Source organism: Heptranchias perlo, chromosome 17 (assembly GCF_035084215.1).
Source record: "Heptranchias perlo isolate sHepPer1 chromosome 17, sHepPer1.hap1, whole genome shotgun sequence".
Lineage (NCBI taxonomy): Eukaryota > Metazoa > Chordata > Chondrichthyes > Hexanchiformes > Hexanchidae > Heptranchias > Heptranchias perlo.
The window spans coordinates 58346024-58360896 of NC_090341.1; the positions used below are offsets into that span (position 1 = coordinate 58346024).

The 14873-nt window shown below is 48.4% G+C and overlaps 1 protein-coding gene across 1 annotated transcript in view; it reads right to left on the minus strand.

The window, feature by feature from the left end:
- The window catches only part of LOC137333944 (cyclin-dependent kinase 16-like), a 430097-nt gene that overhangs the window by 148596 nt on the left and 266628 nt on the right, over window positions 1-14873 (minus strand). The window contains exon 6 of the mRNA XM_067998297.1: window positions 5396-5490. Coding sequence (XP_067854398.1) covers window positions 5396-5490 — 95 coding nt within the window. The remainder of the gene's footprint in view (window positions 1-5395; window positions 5491-14873) is intronic.

Consider the following 14873-nt stretch of genomic DNA (forward strand, 5'->3'; position numbering starts at 1 on the left):
TGTACTTTAATGAACTCTCCCATCTTTCTGTGTACTTTAATATACACTCCCACCTTTCTGTGTACTTTAATGAACTCTCCCACCTTTCTGTGTACCTTAATGTACTCTCCCACCTTTCTGTGTACTTTAATGTACTCTCCCACCTCTCTGTGTACGTTAAGGTACTCTCCCACCTTCCTGTTGTACTTTATTGTATTCTCCCTGCTTTCTGTTGTACTTTAATGCACTGTTTCCACCTTTCTGTGTACTTTAATGTACTCTCCCACATTTCCGTTGTACTTTAATGTACACTCCCACCTTTCTGTATACTTTAATGTATTCTCCCACCTTTCTGTGTACTTTAATGTACACTCCCACCTTCCTGTATACTTTAATGTATTCTATCACTTTTCTCTTGTACTTTAATGTACACTCCCACATTTCTGTGTACCTCATTGCATTCTCCCATCTTCCTGTTATACTTTAATGTACTCTCCCTAATTCCTGTGTACTTTCATGTAATCTCCCACCTTTCTGTTGTATTTAATATATTCTCCCACTTTTCAGTGTACTTTAATGTATTTTCCCACCTTTCTATTGTACTTTAATGCACTGTTTCCACCGTTTTGTGTACTTCATGGTACTCTCCCACCTTCCTGTTGTACTGTAATGTATTCTCCCATCTTTCTGTGTAATTTAATGTACTCTCCCACCTTTCTGTGTGCTTTAATGTATTCTCCCACCTTTCTGTGTGCTTTAATGTACTCCCACACATTTCTGAGTACTTTAACGTACTCTCCCCTTTTCTGTATACTTTAATGTATTCTCCCACCTTTCTGTGTACTTTAATGTATTCTCCCACCTTTCTGTTGTACATTAATGCACTGTTTCCTGCTTTCTGTTCTATTTTAATTTACTTTTCCACCTTTCTGTTGTACCTTGATCTACTCTCCCACCTTTCTGTGTACTTTAATGTACTCTCCCACCTTTCTGTGTACTTTAATGTACTCTCCCACCTTCGTGTTGTATTTTATTGTATTCTCCCACCTTTCTGTTGTACTTTAATGCACTGTTTCCACCTTTCTGTGTACTTTAATCTACTCTCCCACCTTTCTGTATACTTCAATGTACTCTCCCACCTTTCTGTGTATTTTAATCTACTCTCCAACCTTTCTGTATACTTTAATGTACTCTCCCACCTTTCTGTGTACTTTAATCTACTCTCCAACCTTTCTGTGTACTTTAATGTACTCTCCCACCTTTCCGTTGTGCTTTAATGCACTGTTTCCAAGTTTCTGTTCTACTTAAATTTACTTTACCACCTTTGTGTTGCATTTTAATGTATTCTCCCACCTTCCTGTTGTACTTTATTGTACTCTCCCACCTTTCTGTATACTTTATTGTACTCTCCCACCTTTCTGTGTACTTTAATCTACTCTCCCACCTTTCTGTATACTTTAATCTACTCTCCGACGTTTCTGTGTACTTTAATCTACTCTCCCACCTTTCTGTGTACTTTAATGTACTCTCCGACCTTTCTGTGTACTTTAATGTATTCTCCCATCTTTCCGTTGTACTTTAATGCACTACTTCCACCTTTATTGTATAACAGCCAATCTCCAGACGCCATCCTACAACTCATCCGCTTCATCCTGGATCACAATGTCTTCACCTTCAATAACCAGTTCTTTACCCAAACACACGGAACAGCCATGGGGAACAAATTCGCACCCCAATATGGCAACATTTTCATGCACAAGTTCGAGCAGGACTTCTTCACTGCACAAGACCTCCAACCAATGCTATACACCAGATACATCGACCACATTTTTTTCCTATGGACCCATGGCGAAGAATCACTGAAGAGACTACACGATAACATCAACAAGTTCCATCCCACCATCAAACTCACCATGGACTACTCCTCAGAATCGGTTTCTTTCTTGGACACACAAATCTCCATCAAAGACGGGCACCTCAGCACCTCACTCTACCGCAAGCCCACGGACAACCTCACGATGCTCCACTTTTCCAGCTTCCACCCTAACCACGTCAAAGAGGCCATCCCCTATGGACAGGCCCTGCGAATACACAGGGTCTGCTCAGACGAGGAGGAATGTGATTGACACCTACAGACGCTGAAAGGCGCCCTCGTAAAAATGGGATATGACGCTCGACTTGTCGATCGACAGTTCCGACGGGCCACAGCGAAAAATCGCATAGACCTCCTCAGAAGACTAACACGGGACGCAACCAACAGAGTACCCTTCGTCGTCCAGTACTTCCCCGGAGCGGAGAAACTACGCCATATTCTCCGCAGCCTTCAACATGTCATCGATGACGACGAACACCTCGCTATGGCCATCCCCACGCCTCCACTACTCGCCTTTAAACAGCCACCCAACCTCAAACAGACCATCGTTCGCAGCAAATTACCCAGCTTTCAGGAGAACAGCGTCCACGACACCACACAACCCTGCCACGGCAACCTCTGCAAGACATGGCAGATCATCGACACAGATACCACCATCACACGAGAGGACACCACCCACCAGGTACATGGTTCATACTCCTGTGACTCGGCCAACGTTGTCTACCTCATACGTTGCGGGAAAGGATGCCCCGGAGCATGGTACATTGGCGAGACCATGCAGACACTGCGACAACGGATGAACGGACACCGTGCAACAATCGCCAGACAGGAGGGTTCCCTCCCAGTCGGGGAACACTTCAGCTGTCAAGGACATTCAGCCACCGATCTTCGGGTAAACGTTCTCCAAGGCGGCCTTCGAGACACACGACAACGCAAAATCGTCAAGCAGAAATTGATAGCCAAGTTCCGCACCCATGAGGACGGCCTCAACCGGGATCTTGGGTTCATGACAGGCTACACGTAACCCCACCAGCAGGAAAAAAAAGTTATCTGTTTTTAATACAACTGGACATTCTCTCTCTCTCTCTCTCTCTGCCTTTCGGGTCTCTTTCTCTCTCTGGCTTTGTAATCTGACCCATTGTGTATTCAGTACTGTTTTCTGTGGCTAACCTGTCTGAACACCAATGACACCTTTGATTGGTGTGATCGTGTCCCAGCCTAATATAAGATATGCGATTTGAGAACCTTTCACTCACTCACCTGACGAAGGAGATAATCTCCGAAAGCTTGTGATTTTAAAATAAAACTGTTGGACTATAACCTTACATTTCCTTACATTTGTCCACCCCAGTCCATCACCGGCATCTCCACATCCCACCTTTCGTGTACTTAATCTACTCTCCCACCTTTCTGTGTACTTTAATCTACTCTCCGACCTTTCTGTGTACTTTAATCTACTCTCCCACCTTTCTGTGTACTTTATTGTACTCTCCCATCTTTCCGTTGTACTTTAATGCACTACTTCCACCTTTCTGTTCTACTTTAATTTACTTTCCCACCTTTTTGTTGCATGTTAATGTACTCTCCCACCTTCCTGTTGCACTTTAATGTACTCACCCATCCTTCTGTATACTTTAATGTATTCGCCCACCTTCCACTTGTACTTTAAAGTACTCTCCCACCTTTATGTGTACTTTAATGTACTTTCCCCGCTTTCTGTGTACTTTAATGTCCTCTCCCACATTTCTGTTATACTTTAATACATTGGTTCCACCTTTCTGTTCTACTTTAATTTACTTTCCCACTTCTCTGTTGCATTTTAATGTACTCTCCAACCTTTGAGTACTTCAATGTACTCACTCACCTTCCTGTATACTTTAATGTATTCTATCATCTTTCTCTTGTACTTTAATTTACACTCCCACATTTCTGCGTACCTCATTGCACTCTCCCATCTTCCTGTGTACCTTAATGTACTCTCCCACCTCTCTGTGTACTTTAATGTACTCTCCGACCTTTCTGTTATATTTAATATATTCTCCCACTTTTCAGTGTACTTTAATGTATTTTCCCACCTTTCTGTTGTACTTTAATGCACTCTCCCACCTTTCTGTGTACATTAATGTACTCACCCACCTTCCTGTTGTACTTTAATGCACTCTCCCACCTTTCAGTGTACTTTAATGTATTCTCCCACTTTTCAGTGTACTTTAATGTATTTTCCCACCTTTTTGTTGTACTTTAATGCACTGCTTCCATCTTTCTGTGTACATTAATGTACTCACCCACCTTCCTGTTGCACTGTAATGTATTCTCCCACCTTTCAGTGTACTTTAATGTTCTCTGTCATCTTTCTGTGTTCTTTATTGTACTGTTACCATCTTTCTTTGTACTTTCGTGTACTCTGCCACCATCCTCTTGTACTTTAATGTACTCTCCCACCTTTCTGTGGTCTTTATTGTACTGTTTCCACTTTTCTGTGTATGCTGACAGTCCTAATGTAACACTAGAAGCTTGGATCAGTAGTTTCATCCACATCGGAGTTGAAAGTGCAGTCTGTACTGAACAGAGGTGTTATGTATGATGTAGAATCAATGGCTGCTTTGGATGTTCCTCCTGTTCTTGCTGTGATATCTGTCAGTCACAATATCAGGACCCGATATCCAAGCAGTGCAGAATTTAAATATAATGCTTGCTACAATTCTGGGTAATTGCCCCTGTACCTCAGTACCTACTGTCATCTCCTTTTCTTGGGCAAACCACACATTATTGCCCGGGTGTGGGGCTGTTGACAATGTCCTCATGGTGTGGGATGTATCAAAGTGTCACTCCCCAGGCTGGCTGAGATCAGCTCCTCAGCATTTACAGAAGAGACAGTCTGCAGCTACATCTGCCAGCCTGGGACTCCTGGTCCCAGTCCAATACTTAGTCTGCCTAGGTTGTTCCAATTGAGATACCAATTAACATGAAACACAGGTTTAATTGTAGAATTGCCCTGCAGCTTGCGGTTTACCCAGTACCTGTAGACCAATCACTGCTCCTCTCACAGCTTTCGATCCTGGTGTGGACAAACACTCCGGCCCATTTACTTGCACTGTCACGAGCTGATAGGTTGATCAGCTGAGAGAATCCTTCCACTCAGACACTGCAATGGAGCAGAAAACACAGCCGCTGTGCAGAGTGATGCAAAATAACATGCAGTGGGGGAAATGCCCCAGACAGGAGGAGGCTGGTGGTGCAGAGAAGACTGTCCAGCTCACTCGACAGCTCACTCTGGCTGGAGAACACAAGCATTTCAGTTACGGGCCAATTGTGTTGAATTGGGTGCACTATTCATGCAATGAATGGACCAAAGCTTCTTCAGTGTAACAGTAATTTGGTCAGTATTGAGTGTGGTCAGTCGGGAGGGGGAAATGACATTGGGACTGAAAGTCATCGATAATTTCCCCCAACCCCTCTCCCACACAAGGCAGCTGACGACGAACAGCAGCCAATGAGAGACTTTACTAATTAACGGTGGATGGGTGATGGTAAAGATCTTACCAGGTACTCGATGACCAGAGTTAACGCTTTCTCCGTGTGGATGATGTCATGCAGTGTCACGATGTTGGCGTGTTTCAGATCCTTCAGCAAAGACACTGTAATCAAAACCATCAAACGTCACACACTTCAACACCTGCCATTGTGCCTTACTGATATACATTCCATTGAGGAATAAAAACTCCACCCGAAAAGTGATCCACACGTGACGAACTAAAGAAATTAAGGAGAGTATTAGATTGAAACAAGAGGCCTGTAATGTTGTCAAGAAGATAATAAGCCTGGGGATTGGGAGAGTTTTAGAAACCAGCAAAGGATGACCAAGAAATTGATAAAGAGGGAGAAAATAGAATATGAAATAAACTAGCAAGAAATATAACAACAGATTGTAAGAGCTTCTACAAGTATGTAAAAAAGATTAGCGAAAGTAAACATTGGTCCCTTAGAGGCTGAGACAGGAGAAATTATAATGGGGAATAAGGAAATGGCAGAGACATTAAACAAATATTTTGGCCCCGATATTACCAGGGAGGGGGGATGGCAGCGAGGGCGGGGGGGCGACTGGGCGCGTGGGTAACCCGCCCAGTGAAATCGGTCCGTTCCCCATGCGATCGCGGATAAATTGAAGACACTTACCGTGGCTTCCGGGTTTCCCGTCGGAAATCTGTGCAGTGGGCGGACTGCGCACCCGCATCACAGGCTGTCAGGAGCCCTATTTATAGGGGCAGTCCTCCAATGCTGCTCCTGCAGCAAACAAACAAAAGTGCAGCATGGAGCAGACTGGGGGAAAGGCTGCTCCCAGATTTAACGATGCCTCACTCCAGGTACTATTGGATGGGGTGAGGAGGAGGAGGGATATTTTCTACCCGGCGGACGGGAGGAAGTGGCCTGTCTCTGCCACCAAGGCCTGGCTCGAGGTGGCAGAGGAGGTCACCACAGCACCAACATCTCCCGCACATGGATCCAGTGCAGGAAGCACTTCAATGACCTAACTAGGTCAGCAAAAGTGAGTACACTTACTCATTCTCCTACACTCTGTCTTCCACATCACCGCCCCCACCCCACAACTCATTCTACACTGCCAACACTACTCTATCACATCACTCCTCACACCCACTCAAACCTCATCCTCAACTTCACTGCACTTACTCACCTCCCCAGTACTCATCCCACCACTACCACTCAACCCAATCCTCATACAATGTCATGGCTCTATCTCATACTCATCCTCTGATGCATCTCTTTCACGGTCAGCCTCACCCAAAACAATGCATTCAGCGGTTGGCCACGTCACCATCCCTCACTCACGCCTCTCTACTTTCTCCCCTTACAGGAGAAGAGAGCCCAGAATGCACGGGAGAGGGTGAAGACCAGAGCGGGGCCGCAACATCAGGTCATCCTCACGGATGCAGAGCGGGAGGCTCTTGAACTGAGCCGCACCCTCGAGTGCCTGTCCGTCGGGGACGCCGAGACTGCCACCCGACAAACGGCTGGTGACAGAACTTTAACATTCAAGACTCACAATAGCAAATGATGATAACATGCCTTGCCATCTTCAGCACCTCAACATCTGTCATCATGCTTAATATTGCCTTCTGTTCTCTTACAGGGCCTTCAGCGACCGCCGTGACGGCGGAGGGCGATTCCTCAGAGGACCTGCCGGCCTCTGAGGGGGCACCGTCACATCTGAGCGAGCCATCCACCAGCGCAGATATACACACCTCGGTGGGTCCCTGTCCTCACTTAGTTGGGGTCACATATGGTGAGTCACCACACACGTGAGCATGAGCAGACACTGGTGGCAGGGGCAGCTGTGGAGAGTCTGTGTCAGTGGGAGCACTCTTCTCCAGGCTCTGCTCAGCTGGACACAGATGCTGAACCCTGGGGGCAATCCTTTAAAAGGAGAATGATCGAGGGGCAGCAGCACATTTGCGAGGTGCTGGAACAGGTGCCACACACACTCTCCACAATCGCGCAGAGGATGGAGGAGTCCAACTCCTGCATGAGTGGAATGGTGGCACAGGTACTGGAGGGAACCTCTGAGATACTGTCACAGGGACGTGAGGGCATCTCTGAGATAGTGTCGTGAGTAAGTGCGGGAATGTCTGCGATGGAGGGAAGGCTAGCCTCCATGGAGCTTCAAGCACTGCTCACAAATGAGCCTATTCAGGCCCTGACAACGGCCCTTCGGACTCAGTGAACAACTTTCTGCTGCCTTAAACAGGCAGGCAGATACACTAGCACTGGCCTTACAAGGCTTCACACATGTCCTCCAAACTGTCGTCCAGCAGGGTGGTAGGAGTGATGTGGGCCTGGCCCAAGAGAGGGATGATGGTGAAAGGGGACATGGAAGTGGGGATGCCACTCAAAGCGCCCCCACGTCTCATCCATTGCCCCCCTCTCAACCAGTACCTGCAATGGTGCCTCCTCTCCAGGTGGTCGAGTCTGCCCCAGCACAGGTGCAGGTGGAGCAGTCTTTGGAGGGGCCCTTACGGGCACCGAAACCCAGAGGACGTAGGCCCAAAGCATCTAACCAGTCAGGGCATGAACAAGAGCAACCTGCCACTACCTCTGCTGCAGCTACAGGTGAAGCACCACATGGGAGTACTCGTAAGCGTACGGCAAAGGTTTTGTGAGCACAAAGGGGATGCACAAGAGTGTTTGACGGTTTGTCATGTTTTTTATTTATATTTGATTTTTATTAATGGCACATTAAATATTATTATTGTCACCACTACTGCCACGTCTTGGCCATTCTTGACTGGCTTGTGTAATAAGTCCCTTTCATGAGGTTCACCATGAACACCCACACTTGATGCCACCCATTGGGTCACCCTACAGTGGGTGTATGTGTAGTTGCCCGACTATTTTGTGCAGGTGCCTTTGGTGCAGCACTGTGTTGTGGAGCTCCACGTGATGGAGGCGGACGGTGTGCCTGGCAAGGTTGGTGATGTTGCTCGTCCTCGGATGACGTGATGAATGCAGCTATGGCGCCCCCCTCATCCTGACGGTGTGAGTTTGAGGGGGTCCGCAAAGTAGGTAAATGTGTTTGCACAGCAGAGTTTAGGGTATAAATTAAGAATTTTGAGTGGAAAGACAAAGGTGTTGCAGCCAAAACTTTGTCTGAAGTGACAATAAATGAGGTTTTCCCCCCAACTGTCAAATAATCCTTTGCATCTCCCACTGGCTGCTGGCTGAAACACGTCTGCTCCAACTGGGAGTGTTTCCCACAGCACGGGAAACACGCTGAGGATCCTTCAAAATCGCACCCCTGCCAAAATCTCCACTCAATGAGGTCTGTCAAGTACCTCAACTATCTAAATAACAATGTGAAGCAGCATCCCACCAGCTTTAATTGCCGGTGGGAGTCCCGTATGCGGGAGCTGCGCACGTACCCGAACGTGTCACTAGGGAACCGGACATCAGTGGGTTAGAGCCGGGCTCCGATCCCGCTCCGGGATTCCGCCATTTTAGGAGCCCCCCTGCCCCCAACGCACCCGGTCGATCACCTGAAAATCGGTCCCCTTATATTTGTTTTCACAGTAGAAGACACAAAAAGAACCAAGGGGTAAATGAGAGTGAAGAACTTAAAGTAATTAATATCAGTACAGAAAAAGTACTGGAGAAACTAATGGGACTAAAAGCTGATAAATCCCCTGGACCTGATGGCCTACATCCGAGGGTTCTAAAAGAGGTGGCTGCAGAGACAGTGGATGCATTGTTTGTGATCTTCCAAAATTCTCTAGATTCTAGAACGGTCCCAGTGGATTGGAAGGTGGCAAATGTAACCCCGCTATTCAAGAAAGGAGGGAGAGAGAAAACCGGGAACTACAGGCCGGTTAGCCTGACATCAGTCATTGGGAAAATGCTGGAATCCATTATTAAGGAAGTGGTAACAGGGCACTTAGAAAATCATAATATGATTAGGCAGAGTCAACATGGTTTTATGAAAGGGAAATCGTGTTTGACAAATTTATTAGAGTTTTTTGAGGATGTAACTGGCAGGGTAGATAAAGGGGAACCAGTGGATGTAGTATATTTGGATTTTCAAAAGGCTTTCGATAAGGTGCCACATGAAAGGTTGTTACACAAGGTAAGGGCTCATGGGGTTGGGGGTAATATATTAGCATGGATAGAGGATTGGTTAAAGGACAGAAAACAGAATAGGAATAAACGGGTTATTCTCAGGTTGGCAGGCTGTAACTAGTGGGGTACCGCAGGGATCTGTGCTTGGGCCTCAGCTAATTACAATCTATATTAATGACTTAGATGAAGGGACCGAGTGTAATGTATCCAAGTTTGCTGACGATACAAAGCTAGATGGGAAAGTAAGCTGTGAGGAGGACACAAAGGGCTCGATTTTCTGGTGTAGGAGTGGGTGCATTGGGGGCGGGGGAGCTCCGAAAATCGCTGAAATGCCGAAAGGGTTGGGAGCCCGGCTCCAACCCGCTGTTCCCCAGTGACACCTCCCAAATGTGGAAGTCCCACTGGCAATTAAAGCCGGCTGGATGATAATTTACATAGTTGTCAGATAGTTAAAGTACTTGAAATACTTGAACGAGTGGAGATTTTGGCAGGGGTGCGATTTTGAAGGATCCTCAGCGTGTTTCCCGTGTTGTGGGAAACACTCCCTGTTGGAGCAGACGTGTTTCAGCCAGCAGCCAGTGGGAGATGCAAAGGATTATTTGACAGTTGGGGGAAAACCTCATTTATTGCAGCAGGGCACTCTGTCACTTCAGACAAAGTTTTGGCTGCAACACCTTTGTCTTTCCACTCAAAATTATTAATTTATATCCAAAACTCTGCTGTGCAAACACATTTACCTACTTTGCGGACCCCCTCAAACTCACACCGTCAGGATGGGGGAGCGCCATGGCTGCATTCATCACGTCATCCGAGGACGAGCAACATCACCGTCCTCGCCAGGCACGGCGTCCGCCTCCGCCACGTGGAGCTCCACAACACAGTGCTGCACCACAGGCACCTGCACAAGGGCACCGAGGGCAACAACAGAGAGAGCGACGTCGCAGGAGGCACTACCCTCGCAACAGGGTCTACAGATCGAGGCTCAGCTTCCTGGACCTCTCTGAGGAGCAGTGCATACGGAGGCTCAGGGTCAGTCGCCAGGTAGTCGCAGACACCTGCAGCCTCCTTCATGCCGAGCTGCTCCCTGTTGGCCCGGGCAGCATCTCTTTACCTGTCGCTGTCAAAATCACCACTGCCCTCAACTTCTTCACCTCCGGATCATTCCAGGGTGCTACTGGGGACATCGCCGGGGTCTCTCAGTCGTCTGCACACAAGTGCATAAGGCAGGTCACTGACGGCTTGTTTCACAGGGCCTCGCACTACGCCAACTTCCCCATGGACGACCTCAGCCAGACGGAGAGGGCAGTGCGATTCCACGCTGTGGCTGGCTTCCCACGGGTGCAGGGTGTAATCGATTGCACCCATACAGCAATCTGAGCACCTCCACACGAGCCAGGACTGTTCATCAACAGGAAGGGCTATCACTCCATCAACACTCAGCTCATCTGTGACCACCGCAAGAGATTCCTTCACGGGTGCGCCAGATTCCCTGGCAGCTCCCACGATTCCTTCATCCTCCGGGAGTCCAACATCCCGCCCCTCTTCCACGCATCGAAAACTCGTAAGGGCTGGCTCCTCGGGGACAACGGTTACCCCCTGCACACGTGGCTCATGATATCGCTGAGGATCACCAAGCAACAGAGTCGATATAACGACAGCCACATCGCTACCAGGTCTACAATTGAGCATGTCATAGGCTGCTCAAGATTCGCTTCAGGTGCTTTGATTGTTCTGGGGGAGAGCTTCAATACGCACCAGACAGAGTGGGACGCATTATAGTCGAGTGTTGTGCCCTGCATAACATGGCACAACAGAGAGGGTTCCGCTGGAGGAGGCCCCATCCACATCTGCCACTCACATTGAGGAGGTGGAGGAGGAGGAGGAGGAGGAGGAGGAGGAGGATGAGGAGGAGCAACCCATGGGCAGAACAGCAGCTCACCTGGCTGCTCGTGAGGTCAGGGAGTCACTGATATGTGAACGGTTCTCCGAACAGCAGACAGTGTGAAGAGTCGAGTCCCCACACCACCTGGACAGAGCAGCACCCACACCAGCCCCCTCCCCCGGCCCTGCACAGAACAGTCCTGAAACTACACCTAGACCCACTGTAGAGTGAGCCAATGGGTGGCATCAAAAGTGGGCATTCATGGTGAACCTCATGAAAGGGCCTTATTACACAAGCCAGTCAAGAATGGCCAAGACATAGCAATAGTGGTGACTATAAAACAGTGGATGTCCAAAGGGACCGCGGGGTTCAGGTACATAGATCATTGAAGTGTCATGAACAGGTGCAGAAAATAATCAGTAAAGCTAATGGAATGCTGGCCTTTATATCTAGAGGACGAGAGTACAAGGGGGCAGAAGTTATGCTGCAGCTATACAAAACCCTGGTTAGACCGCACCTGGAGTACTGTGAGCAGTTCTGGGCACCGCACCTTCGGAAGGACATATTGGCCTTGGAGGGAGTGCAGCGTAGGTTTACTAGAATGATACCCGGACTTCAAGGGTTAAGTTACGAGGAGAGATTACACAAATTGGGGTTGTATTCTCTAGAGTTTCGAAGGTTAAGGGGTGATCTGATCGAAGTTTATAAGATATTAAGGGGAACGGATAGGGTGGATGGAGAGAAACTATTTCCGCTGGTTGGGGATTCTAGGACTAGGGGGCACAGTCTAAAAATTAGAGCCAGACCTTTCAGGAGTGAGATTAGAAAACATTTCTACACACAAAGGGTGGTAGAAGTTTGGAACTCTCTTCCGCAAACGGCAATTGATACTAGTTCAATTGCTAAATTTAAATCTGAGATAGATAGCTTTTTGGCAACCAAAGGTATTAAGGGATATGGGCCAAAGGCAGGTATATGGAGTTAGATCACAGATCAGCCATGAGCTTATCAAATGGCGGAGCAGGCACGAGGGGCTGAATGGCCTACTCCTGTTCCTATGTTCCTATGTTCCTAATAATATTTAATGTGAGTTTAACAAAAAGCAAACATAAATAAAAAACATGACCAACCGTCAAACACCCTTGTGCATATTCTTCGTGATCACAAAACCTTCGCCTTTCTCTTCTGACTACTCCTACGTGGTGCATCCCCTGTGGCTGCAGCAGAGGTAGTGGCAGGTTGCTCTTGTTCATGTCCTGACTGATTAGATGCTTTGGGCCTATGCCCTCTGGGTTTTGGTGCCCGTGAGGGCCCCTCCAAAGACTGCTCCACCTGCACCTGTGCAGGGGCAGACTCGGCCACCTGGACAGGAGGCAGTATTGCAGGTACTGGTTGAGAGGGGGGCAATGGGTGAGACGTGGGAGCGCTTTGAGTGGCGTTCCCACTTCCATGTCCCCTTTCACCATCATCCCTCTCCTGGGCCAGGCCCACATTACTCCTCCCACTCTGGTGGACAACAGTTTGGAGGACATGTGTGAAGCCTTGTAAGGCCAGTACCAGAGTATCTGCCTGCCTGTTTAAGGCGGCAGAATGTTGTTCACTGAGTCCGAAGGGCCGTTGTCAGGGCCTGAATGGACTCATTTGCGAGCAGTGCTTGAAGCTCAATGGAGGCTAGCCTTCCCTCCATCGCAGACATTCCCACACTTACCCACGACACTATCTCAGAGATTCCCTCACGTTCCTGTGACACTATATATAAGGTATTGGTGAGACCGCACCTGGAATACTGCATACAGTTTTGGTGTCCATACTTAAGAAAAGACATACTTGCTCTCGAGGCAGTACAAAGAAGGTTCACTCAGTTAATCCCGGGGATGAGGGGGCGGACGTATGAGGAGAGGTTGAGTAGATTGGGACTCTACTCATTGGAGTTCAGAAGAATGAGAGGCGATCTTATTGAAACATATAAGATTGTGAAGGGGCTTGATCGGGTGGATGCGGTAAGGATGTTCCCAAGGATGGGTGAAACTAGAACTAGGGGGCATAATCTTAGAATAAGGGGCTGCTCTTTCAAAACTGAGATGAGGAGAAACTTCTTCACTCAGAGGGTGGTAGGTCTGTGGAATTTGCTGCCCCAGGAAGCTGTGGAAGCTACATCATTAAATAAATTTAAAACAGAAATAGACAGTTTCCTAGAAGTAAAGGGAATTAGGGGTTACAGGGAGCGGGCAGGAAATTGGACATGAATTTAGATTTGAGGTTAGGATCAGATCAGCCATGATCTTATTGAATGGCGGAGCAGGCTCGAGGGGCCGATTGGCCGACTCCTGCTCCTATTTCTTATGTTCTTATGTTTTAGTACTCTGGGATGTAGATTATCAGGCAGCAGAATGTTGTTCACCCTGAGTCTGAAGGGCTGTTGTCAGGGCCTCAATGGACTCTTTGGTGAGCCGTGCTTGAAGCTCGATGGAGGCTAGCCTTCCCTCCATCACAGACATTCCCGCACTTACCCACGACACTATCTCAGAGATGCCCTCACGTCCCTGTGACAGTATCTCAGAGATTCCCTCCAGTACCTGTGCCACCATTCCACTCATGCAGGAGTTGGACTCCTCCATCCTCTGCGCGATTGTGGAGAGTGCGCGTGGCACCTGTTCCAGCACCTCGCAAATGTGCTGCTGCCCCTCGATCATTCTCCTTTTAAAGGATGGCCCCCAGGATTCAGCATCTGTGTCCAGCTGAGCAGAGCCTGGAGAAGAGTGCTCCCACCGACGTGGACTCTCCACAGCTGCCCCTGCCACCACTGTCTGCTCGTGCTCACGTGTGTGGTGACTCACCAGTTACCAACCTCAACTAACTGAGACTAGGACCCACCGAGGTGAGTATCTGCGCTGGTGGATGGCTCGCTCAGATGTGACGGTGCCCCCTCAGAGGCAGGGAGCTCCTCTGAGGAATCGCCCTCTGCTGTCACAGCGATCGCTGAAGAGAACAGAAGGCAATGTTAAGGATGATCACAGATGTGTCATGTTGCGATGAGCATACTGAGGTGCTGAAGATGGCGAGGCATGTTAACATCAATTCATATTGTGAGTGCTGAATGTTAAAGTTCTGTCACCAGATGTTTGTTGGGTGGCAGTCTCGGCGTCCCCGACGGACAGGCACTCGAGGGTGCGGCTCAGCTCCAGCGCCTCCTGCTCCGTGTCTGTGAGGACGACGCTCTGTTGCGGCCCCCCTCCGGTCCTCGCCCTCTCCTGTGCATTCTGGGCTCTCCTCCCATAAAGGGAGAAAGTAGAGAGGCGTGAGTGAGTGATGGTGACGTGGCCAACCGCTGAATGCATTGGTTTTGGTGAGGCTGACCATGAAAGAGATGCATCAGAGAGTATCAGACAGAGACATCACATTGGACCGGGATTGGGCTGAGTGGTAGTGGTGGGGTGAGTACTGGGGAGGTGAGTAAGTGCAGGTAAGTTGAGGATGAGGTTTGAGTGGGTGTGAGGAGTGATGTGATAGAGT